Genomic DNA, 20,830 nt, shown 5'->3' on the forward strand with positions numbered 1-20,830 from the left:
CTAGGTATACAAGTTCACATATGTAACCCTACATATTTTGTGAATTTGCAAGGCTTTCCACTTTGAATGCTTTCGGTATTGACATATTGGTTTGCTGTCGCGCTTTGGAGCCACCCGCGTCCGCGTTTCGGATGATGAAGCTGATTGTGCTTGCTGGAGCTCTCTATACCCTTCCTTACCATCGAACTTCGTTGGATCCAGTGAGTAATCAAGGTTTTACAATTTAATTCCCAAGGTCAGCCATATTGACGTTCTCTTCAGAACAGAACAATATTGAACCTCCTTACCGTCACGCCACGCATGTGTCTCATGCATCCACACAACCACATTTGAACAATACCTGAGGTCCTTGCTTGAACTAACATGGCACCGACTGACAACATTGAGGTTGTCCTTCCTCCCCCCAGTCAGGATATCTCCACTTACAGGCTCTTCACCGAAGAAATCGAGCGCATTGTCGACGGCATACTTGAGGAGGAAAGCTTCGAATCCACCAGAGATGAGGACTGGAATGTGGACACTACCCCCCTGAGTGCCAGGAGCTCTAATAAATCACAAAACGACGTTGCCCGTTCAAGCTCTCAGAAGACGAAGCTTGGTAGCAAATCGCCCTACTTCCCCCCACATACATCAACCCCGCAAAAGCCGAAAGCCAAACAAAAGCCGCCACGAAAACGGATAGCTACAAGAAACATTACAGTTGTGAATATGGATGATGAAAGCGGAGAGGAATATGCACACGAAATTAACGGTCATTTGAATGGGAACGACGACGTGGAGACGATGGATAAGAACAGTAACGGGTCGAATGTGACTGGACTTGACAAAGACTGTGATGATTCTCTCGGCCCAGAACCCCAGAGCGATGAAAATGACAATGCCAATGGGCCGGGACTTGACAACGATGATGAAGCCGAGGAGGACGCCATCTTCGTATCAATTGCGCAGTCTGAGCGCGATGAAATTCTTCACTACGTTGCGACCCACCGATTCTTCGAGACACCCGTTCAGCCTGTACCACGTTCTGCTAGAGAGCAGTTTACCATTGACTTGCGAAAGAAGGCGGTATCAGCAGGGATGCCTGGTACCGCTATAAATGGCTTACTGAAGTACGTGCGCCGGATCTACCTGGATACTGCTGGCGCTCCAGATGCGGGATCCCAGGCTTATTGGGACGAGATTTCATTCGGGGAAGAATTCGATGACACCCCGAAAGAAACTGTGTTCCTCGGCAAAACTCGCAAGAGAAGCCTTGACCAAGCAAGTGAATTTAGCTCGAAGAAACGTAGGATGAGCGACAGACGTTCTTCCAGAGATTCGAATGCTTCTGTCCAGCTTGTGGTGCAGATTGAGGATAGCCAAGAAATCGGCGCGCCTCGAACTCATCATTCTCCCGAAGCACGGCGCCAGGATAAAGTTCGTCTAATGGAATCCGCGGGCGGCCCCAATGAAATACCCGAATCGCCCATTCTTGCCGCGGTTTCCTCTACAAAGCATAGAGAACAGCCACCTTCTATTTCAGAAATCATCAATCTCACTTCTAAGCTCAATGAAGAGCAACTCGCATGCAACGATTGCAAGCTCCAAAACAACGAGCCCCTTCAAATCCCGAGTGTTGCGATGAAAGAGAGTTTGGTGCCTGTACCAGCCGATACGGAACCGGGTGATACTGGCGATATTTCCCCACAGGATCTTAGCCACCTATATCCTTTTGATTCAATGGATATTGAACCCGAGTCCGTGCCCAAGCACCAAACTGAGCCTAACTCCAAGTCGAAGCCTGAGCCTCAATCCAAGTCTGCATCCGAGGCAAAAGCCAAATCAACGCCGGAACCGACGCCTGAGTCCAAACCTATGGCCAACGTGAAAGAAACACTGCCCGGCTCCAAACAAAAGAACAAAGAAACCATACAGCCCTCTCTTTCCTCTCAACCGAATTTGGATTCAGAACAAGTAGAATTACAATTGCAAGCATCGTTGGAACCACATTCTACAGATGTCCCTTCCAAGACATCAGAGCAGATATCAAAGAGAGCGCAACAGAGTAGGCGGAAAAAAGAGAGGAAACGACTGGAGAAAGAAAGGAGACGGCGCAGGAAAGAGAGGAAACGGCTGATGAAACAGAAAAAATCAGATGCGGGCACTGATGAACCAGCAAAAACTCCCCCACGACAGCCCTTAGTCCAATCTCCAATGCCATCGACACCCTTACAAAAATCACCCAATAGCAAGCAAAGATTCTTGTATGGAGAGTTATCGCCAGATCCCAATGAGTGGGATATGGGTTTTTGAAAACCAGTGATTCGCCAGGGGTGACCCCCAGTGATGAGGTGACGTCCAAGTATTTCCATGCTGCCACAACCAACATTTCTTCACCCAGATCCGTCCGATCTGACTTGTACAAAATGACCCTTCCCGCTGAAACATACCGATACCTTGACCATTTTCATTTGTCCCCAGATTTTCTGTTATCAGATTCGACCTTGAGTGAGGTTCCAAGTGACTTTGAACTTGATGAGAACTCTGTTTACCCCTCAACACCCGTGCACAGCCCACGATCTGTCGCTGTAGAACCCGCTGTCGTTCCTGAAACTCCTGTTAAACAAATTTCCTTACTTGTCCCCGAAGATCCCAAGCCGTTGCGATCCAAACTACCCAAAATCTCACCTTATTTCCCCAAGTTGCCGAGCGATCCACAGTCTTGTCTCCCATTTCCCCCTATTGATGCGCCGTATTTTGGTCTCGTGCAGGAACAGTTGGCCCACGAACCATTCAAGTTGCTCATTGCAACCATATTCCTTAACCGCACTCGCGGGGGTGTGGCTTTACCAGTTTTGTTCAAAGTGTTTGACCGTTACCCTACCATCGACTCTATGGCACTTGCCGACGAATCAGAGCTTGTGTCCATGATACGCTGCCTCGGATTTCAAAACCAGCGTGCAAGGAAGTGTATTTCGCTAGCCCAAATCTGGAACTCCAACCCTCCGCTGAAAAGCAAACGCTATCGGAAGATGCACTATCCTCACCGACTTGACGGTCGGGACATTGGTCCCGATGAATGTGTTGATGACGAAGACCCGCGGTCTGCATGGGAAGTTGCTCACTTGCCTGGTGTCGGAGCTTATTCCCTGGACAGCTGGCGTATTTTTTGTCGCGACGAACTGCGAGGAATGGCTACAGATTGGATTGGGACTGGTGCCACTACCTATGGGTTTGTCCCTGAATGGAAATCAGTTCTCCCTCAAGATAAAGAATTACGTGCATATCTTACTTGGCTCTGGCTCAAGGAAGGATGGGTGTGGGACCATCACACAGGCGATCTCAGTGCAGCGAGTGACAAGACGCTGCGAGCTGCACGAGCTGGTGGAGTGGCCCACGAAGAAGATGGAAATTGGGTATTGGAGACCTCACCTGTTAAAACATTGAATGGATTGCATGAGGATTGATAGGATTTGATTAGTTTTACTGCTTTAAATGATACCCCACAATACTATGTGTTTTATATTCATCTTATGTAGCTATCACTCGAGTTTTGAGTTTTACGTTTCAGTTAACATTAGGCTTCCATGCATTTAACAACTTTCACCTCATTTGTCGGTCTGATTCACCGCATTGGAAATCTGGAAATCTTGAAATCTGGAACCTAGTCATTCCACCGATCTTCACCATCAGATCCAACTGTCATGCATTGTACCTGATTCTTATGCTTGTCTTTTTAGTCCCTGATTATCATATTTCACTTTAATTGAATTCGTGTTTGTCAGTTACCCCGTAACGGAATGCCGGGGTCTCTCCCGGCGATCAAAACAAGCGCTGAGCCAGTGACAAGTCGACTGCCCAACTTAAGCGCCAGGCAGAACATTCACGATCATCCACTTGACATTTTAACCCGTTGAGAGGGTTAGTCAAAGCACAGACGAGTTAGAACGGAGACCGATGAACAGGCGGGCCAGGGTTTGAAGGGGATCCACCTGTGGCTACGCTCGCAGGAGTCATGTTTTTTCCAGTGAGACCCAACAGTACCGATAGGAAGCCCAAATCCAAGAACTGGAAACAACGTCCCAAGCGTTCGTCCCAAGTATCCCAGGTTCGCTCCCGCACTTCAACCAAGGATCCCGAACCAGAACCAACGGTTCGCTCCTCCATCTCAGCCTCGACTTCACACAGTGAACCCCCACATCGGTCCTCGATGCCCAGCGTCGACACCGAAAGCCGCTCCGGCACTGCCTCTTTTCTCGAATCGAGGACCAGTCTACCATACCCTACTTTCTCTAAGGCGCATAGCAAAGAGGATGCTCGCGGAAACATCCCCACCCCGGACGCGACCGACCTGACCGAACAAGACGATGGGAAGGAGAATCGACCCAGCCACCACCGCACCGAGAACCACCAGGCCCCTCCCAGTCCACCGCTAACGGGCCTGGATCAGCCATCGTCTCGAAAAGGTACACCGGTTGAGGAGGAGGACAAGGACAAGGGGTCGGAGAAGCCAAGAAAGAAAGCAAGCATCAAGATCCGGACGGAGGTGAACCGCTCGTCGTCTAGCCTGAAGTCTAAGAAGGATGATGGAAGCAAGACCTCCAGGACGGTGCGCGCAGAGACACCCAAGTCTAAGTCATCCAGACCCGAGAAGGAGAAGGAGAAAGAAAAAGACAAGGAGAAGGAATCATCCCCCCGGGTTAGCCACAAGCCCTCCAAGACCAAGGTCTCTTCCGAAGAGAAGAAGCTGCCGAAAAGATCTAGCCGTTCTACAATGTCGCCCTCACAATCGAATTTAACGGCTCGGGATGTAGGCGTTGAATCCTTGAATGGGTCCGATGCTACCTCTATCGCCCCCAACCAGCAGTATATTCCGCCGCGCAAACCCTCCCCGCCAATGGTCAAGCCTCCATCGCGCACCCAAAGCCGATCGGCATTTTCTCATCGTCATACCCCTAGCGATGAATCTCTCGAATACGGCCGACATGTCCCATCCGGCCCATCTTTCGGGGCACCGCCGCCTCCGCCTCCTCCACCCGCTGTACCGTTAACTATTCCAAGGGTCGATTACCTGCTACAACATGGTGGCCTCAAGAACAAAGTCTCGCGCACGCTGCTCCCCGTCTCTAGTTCAACCGATCCCTTCGGCCAATCCGCTACTCATCCTCAACAAGCTGCTGCAAAGTTTTTCGATCCATTCAACAGCCTTCTTGATGATTACCAAAAAGTGATGAGCAAAAATGGATCTATTGCTGTGGCAACTGGATATCGATCGGTTGCGCGACGGCTTCTCGACCGTTTGGAGGCAGTGTTCGCGCGTGATATTTCCTCGGAGCCCTGTAGTTGTCTTATGTGCGAGCGGAATGATGAGGAGGAACGTCCATCCGGAGTAAGCTGGGGGGAGGTTCTGGAGCTTGTATCTGGTCGTCGGGAGCTTCCTATGTGGCCGCCGTTTGTCATGGCACCATCTGCTGTTGACCCAGCCTTGGCTGGGGAGGAGCATATTCCAATGCAGAAGCTTGATGTTGATGTCCCGGAGGAGTACCGAGAACACTTCATTCGGCAATCCCGCAAAACCAAAGTCGCTGTGGACAAATGGCTTTCCGAACAAAATGATGGACCCAGCAATGCTCCTGGAGAGGTGGATGATGAGACCCTGACTTTCGCCATGTTGACTCATCTCGAAACTCACCAGCGCTCATTGTTCTGCGCTCTCCTTGGCATCACCTCTTCGACCCCCGTCCCCCGGTCTGATGATGAAAAACCCCGAGCTAAACCATCCGCGCTTGTTTCCTCATCGCTGGCAATCCAGCGACTCTACCGCCTGCCCGCACTTCCTCGCGACTCAGAAGCAGCCATGTTCATGCTCAACAACCCTGGATTGCACCATGTCCTAGCCACCCTGTCCGCCATCAGTGACGACGAGTGGGAGATTCTCATATCTGGTCGCTTCGACGGGTTCCTCCGCAGCGGCGCCGAAGATACCACGCAATCCGCTCCTCGCTACAATGGCAGTCGTTCCACCACGCCCTTCAGCGCTGCAGGAATTTCTCGCGGTCCAACCCCCAACTACATGGACAGCAGCTTCCGCCCCGGCAGCCAACTCAACGGAGGCCCAACATCACCTGCCAACGGAGGGCCAATCGCACTGGACGAAGAGACGGAAATCGCAGCTTTGGCGGAAATCGAACGCGACATCTTCCTCGGCATGGAAGCACTCGAAGACGCGTTCGAAACCCTGCACCTCAAAGCCGAAGTTGTCCGCCGTGCACTCAGAGAACGTGGAGCAGGTCTATCCGTCGCTAGCCAGGGTCGACGCGGCTCATTCGTGGAAGCCCGCTTAGGCACTCCCTTCTCCGCTGCCGGCGGCTGGGACAGCGCAGAAGAGGATTTCCTCAATGATGACGACCGATCCTTAGCCCCAGACGACTCCGCTAGTAACATCAGCTCGAACCGGCGCCGTCGACCTAAGCGACGCACAGAGCGACGCACCCCCGCTCCGGTTGAAGAGGAAGATGAGGAAGATTCACAGGATGGCCGCCGCGAGCGCAACTCTCGGCGCCGGTAATCCTCTTCGTTGGACTTCGCGGTTGTCTTATCTAGTCCTACTTTGGATTCCATATGAGATGGATACACTATTGCATCGGGTGCGCTTGATTGATGAACTGATGATACCCAAGTCTCCCTCTCCCATTTCCGACAATTGTCATACGTTTCAGTGTCCGTTCTCTTTCCAACTTGTGTTGGTATTTGTCAGCCATTTAGTGCATTTTTGTTTTCTTTCTTTTTCTTTGCTTGATGATTGATGAATGCCATGAGCCGTACTTTGTACCTAAATGTTTACTCCTAACTCTAAAAATCACACGTTTGAATGTATCCTTGATATCTCCTTGCCTCTTCAATGTCATGATCAATGTCCGCGTGAGACTTCAAATCTCGACCTCGGTAAATCATACCGGACTCCCTATTTACCCCATTTCTACCCGCTGATATTGGCGCAAGAAGCTCCTATGCCAAAAATGAACCATGGAACGCCCAGGCAAAACTAAGCATTGTATGCACTATTGGCAAGCCACAAACGCGACGAACAATAGCCGCAATACCTGAGTCCCGGTGCCGACAACAGGTCCATGCGCTCGGTACTCCCGATAAGCGCGTCCAATGATTTAGGATCTGCAGTCTGACGGCTGGCAAATACAAAACTCGGGCATGGCTTTGATGTAAAAATGCGGTCGCCCTCGGTCATATCGTATGATTTGATTTACGAAAAGATCTAAACAAGCAACTCTATAAGTAGTGGGTGAAGAAATGATTCTGAAAGACAAGAGACGAGTTAGACCCATAGCGGACTAGACACATGTTCAAGATTACTTTTGGCGAACAAGATCTCCGAAGTATTCCTATAGCGTAGTTCAGCGTGAGCCAATTATCGATCAATATGCAAGATCGTAAGCCATCTCCGTACAGATCAATTCAAATTCAATAGTCAATCAACTACTCCGCAAACTGATCAGGGGTGCATGACATTTATTCCACATTGATAAACTCATCATTGGGGAGAATCATCCCGACGAATGACCATTTTGCCCGCGATGAGTATACTTTGATAGTTTGGAATTTAGCCTGTTGAGTGATTTAAAGTTTTTGTCTACCATGGACCGGATAAACCCGAAAATTGAGATGAAAAAGTCCCTGTTCCTGTTCATCCCCGATTTAGTAAAAGCTTTGGACCCATGAGTTCCATGGACATGCATGGTGGCTGTTGCTTGTCCAAAGTTCTCAAGTGAGTACACGGCTCGGGAAATAATTCCAGGTACCAAGGTTTTGGACAGCTTCTACCCCTTTATGCTAATGCCAATGCCAATCCCAATTTAGGGATATCTCTTAAGTCTAACGGACACGCTCAATTAATAGGTCTAGGGGTAATATTCAATACCAAAATAAATTAAGTAAAACGGCCGCATACAAGAATATTCGTCATCCACAGATGTCTAACGGGATCAGGCAGGTGAAAGAGATCAAAGATTTACGAGTTGAGCTCTGTTGGAACCATGGATGTGCCCAGATGTGCACATTTACTCACGAACCGCGTGTTTGGACTTACCTCTGATCCATGTAGGGTACGGAGTACTCCATACACATATTGCAATATGTACTTTCTATCGCTAGCAGCTTTATTCATCCGTGTGATTATCCTTTGATCTTCTTGATTCAATCTACGTGGCCCACTAAGCACGCTAACAACTTAATCCTACCGCACATCATCACCCAATGTAGATCCTTGGCACGCCGGGTAACTTGTTATCTTTGACCGGCACATGGAGAGGCCGCGGCACCGAAATTCCAAAATTCCAAAATTCCCGAGCCGTGTTGACTCCAATGTGTTTGATCGACGCCACATTGCTTACTACTGTACTGTACATGAGTCTTCAACCTTAATACCAACATGAAAACTTTGTCTCCGCGCCATAAGGGGTGGGTAAGCCACGGGCTTGATCTGGTTAGCTGGGCATTTTTAATCTCTTTTATAAACACGGTTTCAGTACCAAAGTACTACTGGCTTGCCTAGCCGGGTGCGAGAGCCGGTGAGTAGCGTGGAAATTAAGCTTGTTTGCCCCAATCACACCGTTGCCCATATCAATAATACAATGCGAACTATCCTACGGAGTAATGTGCGATCTACCTTTTTTTTCTCTCTCGCTGCTTGGCAAGCATGTGTCTTGTTCCAAAGATTGTCTAGCGGGTCATCACGAATACTGCGGGGTGAAAATGGAATTCCCCCTGATGGATTTTCCTAGCAACCCCAGTCAACGCAGATTTGAAAATTCCTTGAATTGACTAAAGTAGTAAAAGGTGCCGGACTATCTGCCTGGTACGGAACGATGTACGGGGACAACCATGATAGAAATATCAAGTGGGGCCAATCCAAGGGGTGTATTACCCCCGTGGCGAAACTCGCCCGTGTCTTCCGCTAGCGTTCCAGAAGCCCACCCCTGCAGTAACATTACATGGGTTAAGCCTCATGGGGGTCTATGAGTGGTTGGAATTCCCACGGCATTGTGGCATTGTCCGCGCCGGTGCGGAGAATAGGTTTGTGGCGCTCGGAGTAACATGCTTGTTCATCTCCTTGTTTATCGAGCTGACGACTTTCCCAAAAACCAGCTCATTCGAAGTCTCCCGGTTCCCCCTTTTCAGTGATTGGGCTCCAGGCTGCATGGTGACGCTGGCTACGATGATCTTGGTGGATATAGCCGTCTGGGCAATCTCTCATCTCCATGGGAGAAATCCTCATCTTCTCCACTTCCCTGTGAAAGAGGAGTGAGTGGCCACTTGAAGTGGGCCTATGCGACTTGGCAATTTTGGAGCTTGAGGTACTGTGGATCAAGCCTTGTCTCAATTCTGGTTTGGAAACCCTGGTGTATGGGTCTCGGCGGAAATGACCACAGTCCAAAGGTCCCTGCGGGCTGCCAATGCCCATCTTCACCTATTGACATTAGAGTTTGCTGTAACCAGCATAGTCTATCGGTGGGCTGTTCCCATGTCGTTGGATTTGGGTCATACCCCCGTTTAATAATGCTAATTCACGCTGCGATTTGCATCCTTTCTGATCTTTCCTTTCGTCCGTCTGTCTGACTATTCGTGGACCTGACATCGAGGACCACATACTCAAACGGATCGGACCGTGCTTTCATCTGACAGGCCTAGCTTGAAGCCTTGCGATTGAAACAAGTTTCGACGTCGCGCTTGACCCTGAAACCGGCTCGTCCACGATTTCCCTCTTTTTTTGTGGTGCTTTACCCTACTACACTATACGTCATTAATCTTATACTCCATTGTCAGGATCATGGCTGCAATCGCCATTCTCCAGATGCTTACAGCGGACAGTCCGTCAGGACATTCCCTGGCTGCTCGATTGCATGAGGATGTGAAACTAGATATTGATCCCCTCCCTTCAGTCCAGCGGAAAGGTCTAATCGCTGTAAGCATCATGGCTTTCCTGTCATTCATTGCAACAGGAGGTCTACTATCTTTCATTACATACCGCCTTATCTTCTGGAAAGGCTCATACACCAGGTATATCGGTTACAACCAATACATCATTCTCATCTACAACTTGATTTTGGCCGACTTTCAACAATCGCTCGCTTTCCTAATATGCCTGAAATGGATCGCCACCGACAAGATCAAGTCCGGCACAGCGGGCTGTTTTCTCCAAGGCATGTGGCTTCAGATTGGAGATCCAGGCAGTGGTCTTTTCGTCCTGGCAATTGCCATCCACACGTTCCTCCTTGTTGTTTGGGGTCGCAAGATGTCTCACAAAACCTTCATCTGCTTCGTTTGCGGTGTATGGCTTTTCATCGCTGTCATTGTCATCATTCCAATTGCTATGTACGGAGCTGATGTATTTGTTCCATCGGGCGCCTGGTGCTGGATCAACGAAGATTACGAAACGGTTCGCCTTTGGACTCACTACATCTGGATTTTCTTCGCTGAATTCGGTACTGTCGTTCTCTACGCTGTGATGTATTTCCAGCTCCGCAAACAGATTTCCCAATCGTCAATCTTGGGTAACAGCCAACTCGAAAGTCTGAAACGCTTACGCCGCGTCGTTGGATACATGACCATCTACCCCATCGTCTACATCGTTCTTTCACTTCCCCTCGCAGCCGGTCGCATGGCCACGGCAAATGGCAACAACCCATCCCTCACTTTCTTCTGCTGCGCTGGTACGTAGCGACACCCCCTCTCCCACACTGAACCAAATCTGACATGCCCAGGTGCCTTCATGACAAGCTCAGGTCTTGTAGACGTCACTTTATACACCCTCACCCGCCGCAACCTCATCATCGACTCTGAGCCCAGCCAGGACCGGTCGTACAACAAGTTCGCGAGCAGCAAAGGACGCCGCGGAGATAACCTGACTACCATCACCGCCGAGCCCAAATCCAGGAAACACGCCATCCACGAGAACACCGATCTCGATGGCTCCACTGACAATATCGTTCAGCCCAGCGTCGAAATGGGACCCATGGGCAAGGTGTACCAGGAGACAACCATCGAAATTACAAACGAACCGGCATCTGCATACCAATCAGAGGGTGTCAGTGAACGCTCCAGCAAAGACGACTTTGCTGAACCTTCCTCTCGGACGTGGAGGCGATGATTATAATTGAAATTCCAACGCAATGGTTCTTCTCATGCTCGTGCATCTGTGTTTCTCTACTGCACTTTAATCTTCTGGTTACCATTCAAGCCTTTTTATGACTTTCGACGTGATCCGGCGCCTTCACTTATACTCTCTCTTCATGTTTACTTTTCTCATGTCCCGTATTCTCACTCTTCGTTTGACCCTGGAACTGGAACTTTGTATATACGATTCACAAAGGGGCTGTGGCCCCTATTCACAGGACCTATATTCCCGTGTACATTTAGATGTTGGAACTTTCGAAAAACACATGTTTATATATACTGGAAACATTCAATGTTGTCACAATGATTTGATTCCCTGATAAGATGATAGGCTACTCCTACTGATATTCTAGCAGTGGAGTGTACCGTTCATTAATTGAGCAGGCGGAGGTTCTCCAGCGCCGCTGCTCGTGAAGTCTAGCCGATAATTACAAACCATGGCCAGGCACATAATTTATCATTGTTCTGTCTTTGGTTTGAGTCAGACGCGTAGAAAAGGGGGAATTGGAAAAAAAGCCATATTGTGTGGGGGGGGGGGGGAATCAAATATATATTTTCATTTTCTGTGTTGCGAAATGCGCTGACTCGTCGCACCTAGCCAATCCGCGACTACTGGAGAAATTGAACAGTAATTTCAAAAATTGTACTGTATCATTAGTTAATTTGCCAACATACAAAATAAAAAAACAGTTCAATTATAAGTCCTTACGAAAGTAAACTCGCTCAAACCCATCCTCAGTCCTCCTCCCAATCTCAACAAATCCCATCTTCACATACATCCCCAAATTCTCATACATTTTCACATTCGTAAAAAGCGTCAGCGCCAAACAATTCTGCGATCGCGCGACATCCTCCCCACATTCTAACAACACGCGACCATATCCACGACCCTGGGCAGCAGGCCCGACGACCAAGTTATCGATCTGAACAGAGTGATTATTTCGCTCAACACGCAGTACAATGGATCCAACAATCTCATCATTAATTTTCTCGTCCTTCAAAACGAATATGTCGTGCGTTTTCATAATCTCTTCATAGTTTGCTGACATTGGTGCTGGGGGTTTGCCGATGCGCTCGATGTACTTTGAGTAGGCGGAGTTGACCATTGATTTGATGGATGGGATATCTTGTGCTGTTGCTCTTTGGATGATGAGGCCTGGCCTGGAGGGTTGGGGTGGTATGATCATTTTTATTTCTGGGCGTTGTGTTTGGATAGCTGTAAATGAATGTAGATGAAGGCTGTAACAGTTAGTTACGAAGTACATAAATATGTCATAGATGTGATGCCTGAAGATGCCTCAAAGTCTCCCAAAAACAGTTCCGTAATCAAAGGTGGGGCGATAGCGATTATCAAACTTTCCTGGTTCCGCGTCTCTCTAGTTTGATTTTGAGCTTCATCTCCATTTCTACTCGAATCTCTATCCGCTACGTGATATCAACCATCTAGTATAGTTCACTCCAAGATTTCCAATGATGCTTCATGACTGATGATGTTTAGAACCATCTCAATATCATACCCATAACGCAATGTCCCAGCCCTTCGTTGTTCAGATGCAAGGAGGGGTGAAAGTGTGAGTAATTCAGGACCACTAATATAACATACTAATGCTCTACTGATTAGGTGTAAAGAAGACACGCACGCGGCTATTAGAGGAGACCCTAGAGAGATCCGGGGTAGTGACCCAGCCTGGCAGCGCACCCTGGATACGATGAAGGAACGGCGGAAATTACTGTCAAATCCGGATGCTGGCGAAGATGGAGGCCACCCATGTGTGGGATGCCTGGAGGCAATTACAAGAGCCACAGGGGGCAAGGTTCGATCCCTGATCGCAGAGTGTCCCAGTTCAGACGGGGAGAGAATCACGTCACTCCCATGCGGCCGCTGCGAGGAGCCGTGTTGTCGTTTACACCCTGGGTTATCTACTCGTGAGCTGGACCTTGTGATGAACCACCTTTTGGTGGGGAACAATGCCCGGAATAGCTACGGGGAGAAGGAACGGAAGGAACTGATTCTGCGTGTCTTGGAGCGACACCGATTCTTGGTTGCCAAGGATATCAATGCACAGCACCAGGCGATCGAGGATAAGGCGATGGAGAATTTCCGCAAGAAGTTTGTCTTTCGGGATGATGACACCGCGTGAGCACCAACAACCAGGTAGACCGTGTTGGTTTTTTATGGCCAAAAGAATAAGACGGCTTGAATGATTATCTCGTGCTATTGAAGGGCCCGTGATGTTCGTCGAAACTGACTCTCACTTCCTCTGTACCCGATGCTTCGGAGCTACTGGACGACATTTGAGCAGCCAGATAAGGGCCTACCTGCCTAAATTTGCGTTTTCTATGCTGTTTTCTATCCTTTCCCGAGCTTTTTTTGTATGGCGGGAAAGCTTCAAATTCATGGTTGAATATGATTGGAGACTTACAAACATGAGGGGACTATCTGCTTGGTAGTTGATGTATGAAATCTTCTGCCAGACTTATAAATCAAAATTTTGCATAGTAAACAAAGAGTTGGCCCTCTCGGCCACGGTACTAGCGACGTAAGTAGGCCCACTTGCCGCTCCCGCTCCCGTACCGTCATCAAACTGAACTCGGAAATCGACCAGGTGGTTTTCAAGCGATCTTTAGGACAAAAAGACGAAACAAAGAAATGATGTTGGGTGAGACAAATGCTTTTTTAGAGATAATGTCACTTCAGTCCGACTGGAACACTTCAGAAATGTCGTCGAAGAGATCCCGTGTCTGCGCGGGCTTGGGAATGGCCTCACAATTTCGATTCAAAGGTGCCTTTTTCAATAACGAGATATCAATTTGAGAGATGCACTTGAGTACAGGAAGATAAGTAAAGGAAACTCATACATTGGCCTATAGAAATAATTTAACTGGAGGAGGCCGAAGAGGAGAAGACCCACAGATTCGCTTGTAGACCTATCAAAGGCTGGACCCCCCCCCCGTAGCCCAGTGGTCAAGACCGGAAAGACTTGAATGATGAAACCATGTCATAACTGCACTGCAGGCACTGTGCCCGCGTACCACGGCTGTTCAAGTTCACTAAGCAGGAGGCAGAGCCATCTTCCCAGATTCCCACTTCTCCTGCTTCCTTACCCATTCAGTGATACCACTCGCATGTTCCCCCTTCTGGAAATAAAGCCTCATCTGCATGTCTTTCCCACTTCCCCAAGAAGTCACAGCAACCTAGCTACCAGGAATGCACTCCACGTCTAGCTTTCCCTCGCGCCACTTGCCATCATGAATCATCTCCTGAATGCCCTTGGCAGTGACGAAGAACACATTGATTCCAACTCTATCAGGGCATATATGATAGCTGGTACATGCCATAGCAGCTCGGAATGGCACGGGCTTCGAAGTCGAGCCTGAAACTTTGAAAGCTCCATCGTACCAACCTTTTCCCTCATCGAAACATGTCTTCCAGGATTCGATGGCTATATTGGAAGTATACACTAGAACTAGTGAGAAATAGCTTTTTCAAACGCGGACAACTGACCGTATGCTCAGGCGAGGCGACTTAAAAGTCGTGCATGTAATCGCGGTGCCAGGTCCTGCAGGCCCTAGGTTTGACATTTTCTTCCATCCGGAGCTCTCGTCTATCGAAGAACCTGTAAGCCATTTTCAAAAATAACATCCGAGCAGAATACTATTACCGTTCCAACCATACTCCTGAATCGTGTTGTCAGAAAATTGGCCCCTCTAAGCGGATAAAACACATACTTCACTGAACATGTTCAGCTCCTTACACATCCAAAATGCTTCGTCGTTCATATAGGAGAAACGGCCTTTCTACTTTTAATATCACACAATTACGTTAGCTTCGCCGGTATTGAGGCATTTCTTACAATTAAACTTCGGTAGACCACCCTTACAAAGGCATGCTATCAAATCTGCAGGCGAAAATAGCGCGAATCCAGCGCCGATTCTGCTTAATTGTGTTGCTATACTCAAGGTTTTCTTTCTTAATCCTGACTTTAAATTAGCAAGGGATGAAGTTTACCGAGTATTAAAGCGCGTGATTTATTCCCAAAGTTTGAAAATATAACTCTTATCTTACCATGTTGCTTGAGCCGGTTAGCTGACCTGGTGGCATAAATGCCGCTCCCAAAGAAACTGCCCATTTGACTGTAGATATCGCAGAACAGTTCAGCGAATATACACTATCTTCCCCGATAATTGATTGATTGCGATTAGATAACCGCATGAGAATCTTTCCAGGATAGAAATGATATCAAGATTGGCAGCGTATCATTTCATATTCTCAGTGCTAGCAACGCAATATCGATCGGAATGATTGCCCGTGCGTGGGTGAGTTAATCGAGTTCAATTCTAAGGTTTACGAAGGGAGCTTTAAAAAGGCACTATCTCCCTATCAAGTCAGCGTTTCCAAGGTTGTCTCACTTCCTATGCATTGAGCTACATGATGGTTTCACCAAGAACGAAATTTGAAATTGGAGCGACGACACAATTATTCCAAACCTGCTTTGGAAGAGTGTATTCGAAATCGACGAGAATTTAAGTTATTAATCACCCATATTTAAGGACATCGTGGCCATAATGCAGCTCGTTGTATGGGAATGAGACATTAAGCGCCCATAGAATTAGCTGACGTCAGTCCTACCCAGAGCGCATTGACATCTGTGAGTTGGATGCTGCATTTTAGAAACAATGCATGTCTCATGTGGAGCACCACGCTTTATGTGCCTAAGCTGAATGCGGAAACTAAATCCACGCATTCAAATGTTTGGAGCTTCAAGCTGTTAGATTGTAGTATTCACGTTCGAACCCGAGTTCAATTAGTCAGGGATAAAGAACGATCGAGTGAGATCTTGCTTAGGTCAACATTGTCTCCTGTCATTGGCTGAAATCGGAAAATACAAATCACAGTATGGAGTACTCCATAGACACGTCAGAGATCAAAAACGAAGTGGAGCGCTCCTGCATTATGGATACGGATAGACACGGCGATTTTCCCTCTAAAAATGATGATCAAAAGCGGAACAGCTTTGCAAGGGGGACAACGCGAACACACTCACCCCTTGATATATCACATCAATTAACAAGCTGACCGAGGTCAATGCGGCTCATCATACATATGATTCTGATGCAGAGATGGCAAGGGAGACCTTCGGAACCTTCAACTTTCCAGAACTTGGCGACATTGGCATGGGTCGATCATGCAAATCAGGGGTTTCGTGCGGCGAATAAGTGGGTCTGCATGACTCTAGTTTGATCATTTCGGCCAATCAAGGGATCGGAGACAACAATGCATATCTATTCTGACACTAAATAATGTCCAGGAACCAAATTGACGATCTGTGATGTGATACTTAAAATGTGCATGCTCGCTGGTCCTTGAGCTCGGTAGGTCCTTTCGTGTTGGAACGTCTCAATCATGTTGCTGTCTGCTCCCCGTCTCTTTGTTCCCATGCTTACAGCGTCCCTCTTTTCAGGTATTGCTGTCGCCGATGATGCCAAATTAAGGGCTGAATTGGCTTTGGACGCGCTCCAGGTGTGGTACAATAACTCCACCGGACTGTGGGATACAGTTGGATGGTGGAATGGTGCCAATTGCTTGACTGTGATTGCCGATCTGGCTGCCCTGGATTCGTCGGTCGTGGATACTGCAGACTACGTCTTCAACAATACATACAACGTGGCCCCTGGGTCGAATCCGAACCCCGGACCGGAGGTGAAAACCACAAAACGTGACTTTCTTGCTCCTCGCGCCAATAATGCTGGTAATGCTTCGGATTGGCTCGATTCCGCCTATGACGATGATGGGTGGTGGGTCCTTGCATGGATAGCTGCATACGATGTCACGGAAGAGCCAAGATACCTACAGCTAGCGGAGGGAATTTTCTCGGCATTGGTAAGGAATTTCCTACTCTCTTAGTTTAGCCTTCGCCTTCCCTAAACGGCTCTTAGACAGATGCTTGGGGTACTCGATGCGGCGGTGGAGGTATTCCATGGAATCCTTCCAACACTTACGTTAATGCGATTACAAACGAGCTCTTCTTATCTGCGGCAGCCCATTTGGCCAATCGAGTGCCGTCTCGCAAAAGTTACTATGTCGACTGGGCACAAAAAGAGTGGAATTGGTTCATGGCCCAAGGATTTATTGGGGAGAATAACACAATAAACGATGGACTGCTGGATAATTGCCAAAACAATGGGGCCACAGTGTACGTTGATTGACCTTTTAAACATATTGCTACGATATTCTAACATAATTTCTAGCTGGTCTTACAACCAGGGTGTCGTTCTTGGTGGGCTTGTCGAATTGAACAAAGCAACACCTAACGTTACATATCTGGAATCTGCCAACACACTTGCACAGGCAGCAATTGAAACGCTGGCGGATTCGAATGGGGTACTCCATGAATTCTGCGAACCTAATGATTGTGAGCCAAATGCAACCCAATTCAAGGGCATTTTCATCCGCAACCTGCAGATGCTTCAAAGAGTATCTCCCAATGACAGCTATAGGAAAGTTATCACCAACAGCGCCAACAGTATCTGGGGAAATGACCGCAGTGACCAAAACCAACTTGGTGTTGTATGGTCCGGTCCGGTCGTTAGCACTGTGGATCCTTCTACACACTGCTCCGCAATGGATGCACTAGTCGCAGCTATTGCTGTTCAATAGATGTTCTACCACTTATGATGATCTACATTTGGGAACTTGGGTGCACATAATCTTCGTTGTATATAACTGTTACCCATTATAAACAATTCCCATCGACAATTGAGACCTCTCAGGATGTTGCGCGTGTTTGTCGATGAATTGAAACACAGGCTCCTCGGCACATCCAATCCACTCGGTATATCAATATTGAAAGAAGTTGTGTAGAAGCAGACACCCGGAGCTGTAAGTCCAATCTTGACCAGGCTGGAAATTTTCCAATCCGAATTGGGAGGTTTAGGATAATAATAGCCTTGTCGCTCGGCATACATTGATCACTCTTTCAAAGGACCGCGGGCCAAATTTCGATACTATTCTCCACCAAACTTACGTGTGACCTTGCAAGAGGTATCAGTCTGGTTATGGCCCGATGGTTCATTGTTCAGATTCCTTTTGGAAACTTGATCACCTCCCTCCTGGATGCTTCCTCATCCTGGCCCATATTATTGATAAGCATTTACAGCACTTAGGATTCACCCGTCAAAAGATCTTTAGTAATTGGTATGTCTTGAATGGCAGTGGAGTTCGTACTCGTTCCAGTCCATGAGCCAAGGAATATGTCGTTCAACCACGCCGAATGACCGAAAACTGTGCCACCGGATATATTCAACCACAAATTTAATTCCTGTCCGTTCCCAGTGAATTCACCGCGGTAAATCAATGAGCCAGTGTGGAATCCGTAATCCATAGCATGGAAATTTGTTGGCGTACTTAGATCCCGAGAGTTGTTCGCCGAAGTCTTCGAGCAACTGATCCAGTTCGAATCATCGTACATATGAACGAATCGGTGATTTCTGGTAAGGTATCCAATTATTTCCATTGTTAATCTTGCAGGGCAGGAATATCCAGTTGCGTCGGGTTATATTCCGCCGTGGCAGAAAGTCTGTTTGTCCCAATATTTCAAGTCCTCAACTTATCACCGTTGGAGAAATACCTTTCATATCCTTCGACGTTGACGAAATCAGTTGAATCTCCATCGTCGCGTTGACGTCTCCCGCCAAAAAAAGTATTTTCACCACACAAGCTCGCACTGCGCATCAAATAGTCCGCCTCGACAATGATTAGATCTTTGGACGGCGAAGAAAAGTTCCCGATCGCTTCTGGTGCAGTAACCTCCATCGACCAATTTTTCTACGCCTTATTCTGCCAGAGTAGATAAACATCCAGGCCCCCAAACTGAATGATGTAACGATCCGACTTCGCCTCCCACTATATCACCCAGACCAATTCTTTCGGGCGAATCATAATTCCACTTCCCTGAACCACAGTCGGATTTCCAAGGTGACGAGAAAAAGCAAACTCGTGTGTTTCACCTGCTCCACCATATAAGATCACACGTGTTGATCCGGACCCCCGAGCCCAAGTCCAAATTTCTGCTGAGTAGATCCAATATGTGCCGCTGGGATCGTAATTTGTGACAAGAAATTTGAAATTGCGACCATATAGAATCAATCTGCCACCCAGCGGGGGGAGAGTAACATTTCAAACATTTCTGGGCAAGGTGATAGTATACTCTGTGTTGTTTGTGGAACTGAAGTCGGCGTGTCGAACGACGTAGAAGTTGGTATATGTACCATTCACTAGCAGCGGAGTTACTGCAATTGAAGCCGAGGCTCCGTGGTATTCAGCAACTCCTATTCCTGAAGTTGTTGTCAGGTACATGTGAGAAAGAAAGGATTAATTAGCAACTTTAGGACATGGTCGGTGGGTCTTTTGAACCCTTTAGCCCCCGCAGCCCCACGATCTACTCCAGGGTGATCTCCGGGTAAATACGACCCCGCAAAATAGCATGAAGAAGCGTCATCGCTCCGTCTAATGGAGACTCAGACACATTTGAGCGTTCTTGAAATTTTATCTTGTTAATAGATGGCTAGCTCAAACAGCCTTGAAATCACCCTAAGTAGTGTGAGTTCCTCAATGATGTTTGTGCCAAAGATGGCCTCTCTGGCCTAGAAGCCCTTCATAGAATATCTCTCCGCGATTAGCACACGGGACACAATCCCAATACGTAAATAATGAACATCTAACCATAAATTATGTCGGTACCGAGCGAATAAGAATTATAATTGGTGATCAAGCGATTACCACTAGGATGTGGCTAAACCATGACATCATGGTTCAATCACTTTCCCATCCTCCTTCCTCCCCGCATTCATTCTCTTACCATCCGTAGCATTGAACAAATATCTTTTGAATTATTTCGATTGTTTACATACAAAAATGAATCCTCATATTAAACCAGTTATTTTGCACGCCCACGCCAGCGGCCCGAATCCCGTGAAGATCGCAATCGCATTGGAAGCTCTGAAGGTTCCATACATCGTCAAGCAATGGGACTTCAGCGATAACCCAGAGACCGGGGTGAAGGGAAGTAAATATCTCCAGATCAACGAAAATGGTCGAGTCCCAGCGATCGAGGACCCCAACACTGGAGTTACCGCCTGGGAATCAGGTGCATGCATGAACTACATTCGTCGAGTATACGACCTTGGAAACGTGATCGGACCTCCTGGTAGCTCAGGCCAGGATCTGGTTGATTTTGAGAAATGGGAGTACTTCCTCTTGTCGACACTCGGTCCGATGACGGGACAGGTAAACTGGTTTAGGTAAGTGGGTGGACTGACTAGCGAATGCACTATCTGATTCTGGTAGACATTTCCATCCGCAGCAGAATGACGACGCGTTGAACAGATATGTCGCTCAGACTTATCGGTGCTATGATGTCCTGGAAGGCCAGTTGAAGAAATCGGAAGGAATGAGTATCTTGCCGAGTCAAGTCACTGCTGTTGATTTCCATTTCGAACCTTGGGTGAAACAGCATTCATTTGCGGGTCTCTCCCTAGACAAGTATCCTTTGATTAGGAAGTGGCTTGGGCTGATGGAAGCTCGAGAGGATGTTCAGGAGGCTTACGCTAAGATTCAAAATAGTCTAAAGAAATAGGCAACTCGAGTGCTTCCCATTCCTAT

General features: G+C 47.8%; 9 protein-coding genes across 9 annotated transcripts; 6 read left to right on the forward strand and 3 right to left on the reverse strand.

Annotated features, from left to right (window-relative positions):
* Nucleotides 1-363: 363 nt before the first annotated feature.
* N7520_009488 (putative pre-mRNA splicing factor) lies at nt 364-3,446 on the forward strand (the record flags this gene model as incomplete). Its single annotated transcript, XM_057143422.1, has 2 exons — nt 364-2,044; nt 2,311-3,446. The coding sequence occupies 2 exons, from the start codon at nt 364-366 to the stop codon at nt 3,444-3,446; spliced, it is 2,817 nt and encodes a 938-aa protein (XP_056992710.1).
* A 548-nt stretch (nt 3,447-3,994) lies between these two features.
* Nucleotides 3,995-6,547, forward strand: N7520_009489 (uncharacterized protein; the record flags this gene model as incomplete). Its single annotated transcript, XM_057143423.1, has 1 exon — nt 3,995-6,547. The coding sequence occupies one exon, from the start codon at nt 3,995-3,997 to the stop codon at nt 6,545-6,547; it is 2,553 nt and encodes an 850-aa protein (XP_056992711.1).
* Nucleotides 6,548-9,823: 3,276 nt separating this feature from the next.
* gprC lies at nt 9,824-11,143 on the forward strand (the record flags this gene model as incomplete). Its single annotated transcript, XM_057143424.1, has 2 exons — nt 9,824-10,706; nt 10,758-11,143. 2 exons carry the CDS (start codon nt 9,824-9,826, stop codon nt 11,141-11,143), a joined length of 1,269 nt encoding a protein of 422 aa, XP_056992712.1.
* Nucleotides 11,144-11,864: 721 nt separating this feature from the next.
* N7520_009491 (GNAT family N-acetyltransferase) lies at nt 11,865-12,356 on the reverse strand (the record flags this gene model as incomplete). Its single annotated transcript, XM_057143425.1, has 1 exon — nt 11,865-12,356. The coding sequence occupies one exon, from the start codon at nt 12,354-12,356 to the stop codon at nt 11,865-11,867; it is 492 nt and encodes a 163-aa protein (XP_056992713.1).
* Nucleotides 12,357-12,878: 522 nt separating this feature from the next.
* Nucleotides 12,879-13,310, forward strand: N7520_009492 (uncharacterized protein; the record flags this gene model as incomplete). Its single annotated transcript, XM_057143426.1, has 1 exon — nt 12,879-13,310. The coding sequence occupies one exon, from the start codon at nt 12,879-12,881 to the stop codon at nt 13,308-13,310; it is 432 nt and encodes a 143-aa protein (XP_056992714.1).
* Nucleotides 13,311-16,573: 3,263 nt separating this feature from the next.
* N7520_009493 (putative glycosyl hydrolase) lies at nt 16,574-17,827 on the forward strand (the record flags this gene model as incomplete). Its single annotated transcript, XM_057143427.1, has 3 exons — nt 16,574-17,050; nt 17,107-17,363; nt 17,419-17,827. The coding sequence occupies 3 exons, from the start codon at nt 16,574-16,576 to the stop codon at nt 17,825-17,827; spliced, it is 1,143 nt and encodes a 380-aa protein (XP_056992715.1).
* Nucleotides 17,828-18,174: 347 nt separating this feature from the next.
* N7520_009494 (beta galactosidase jelly roll domain-containing protein) lies at nt 18,175-18,683 on the reverse strand (the record flags this gene model as incomplete). The annotated part of the gene is made up of 2 exons (XM_057143428.1): nt 18,175-18,290; nt 18,341-18,683. The coding sequence occupies 2 exons, from the start codon at nt 18,681-18,683 to the stop codon at nt 18,175-18,177; spliced, it is 459 nt and encodes a 152-aa protein (XP_056992716.1).
* Nucleotides 18,684-18,685: 2 nt separating this feature from the next.
* On the reverse strand, nt 18,686-18,982 carry N7520_009495 (glycoside hydrolase superfamily; the record flags this gene model as incomplete). Its single annotated transcript, XM_057143429.1, has 2 exons — nt 18,686-18,746; nt 18,798-18,982. 2 exons carry the CDS (start codon nt 18,980-18,982, stop codon nt 18,686-18,688), a joined length of 246 nt encoding a protein of 81 aa, XP_056992717.1.
* A 1,101-nt stretch (nt 18,983-20,083) lies between these two features.
* Nucleotides 20,084-20,804, forward strand: N7520_009496 (glutathione S-transferase family protein; the record flags this gene model as incomplete). The annotated part of the gene is made up of 2 exons (XM_057143430.1): nt 20,084-20,469; nt 20,516-20,804. The coding sequence occupies 2 exons, from the start codon at nt 20,084-20,086 to the stop codon at nt 20,802-20,804; spliced, it is 675 nt and encodes a 224-aa protein (XP_056992718.1).
* Nucleotides 20,805-20,830: the final 26 nt, after the last annotated feature.

Source organism: Penicillium odoratum (assembly GCF_028828045.1).
Source record: "Penicillium odoratum strain IBT 22623 chromosome Unknown utg000006l_segment0_segment0, whole genome shotgun sequence".
NCBI lineage: Eukaryota > Fungi > Ascomycota > Eurotiomycetes > Eurotiales > Aspergillaceae > Penicillium > Penicillium odoratum.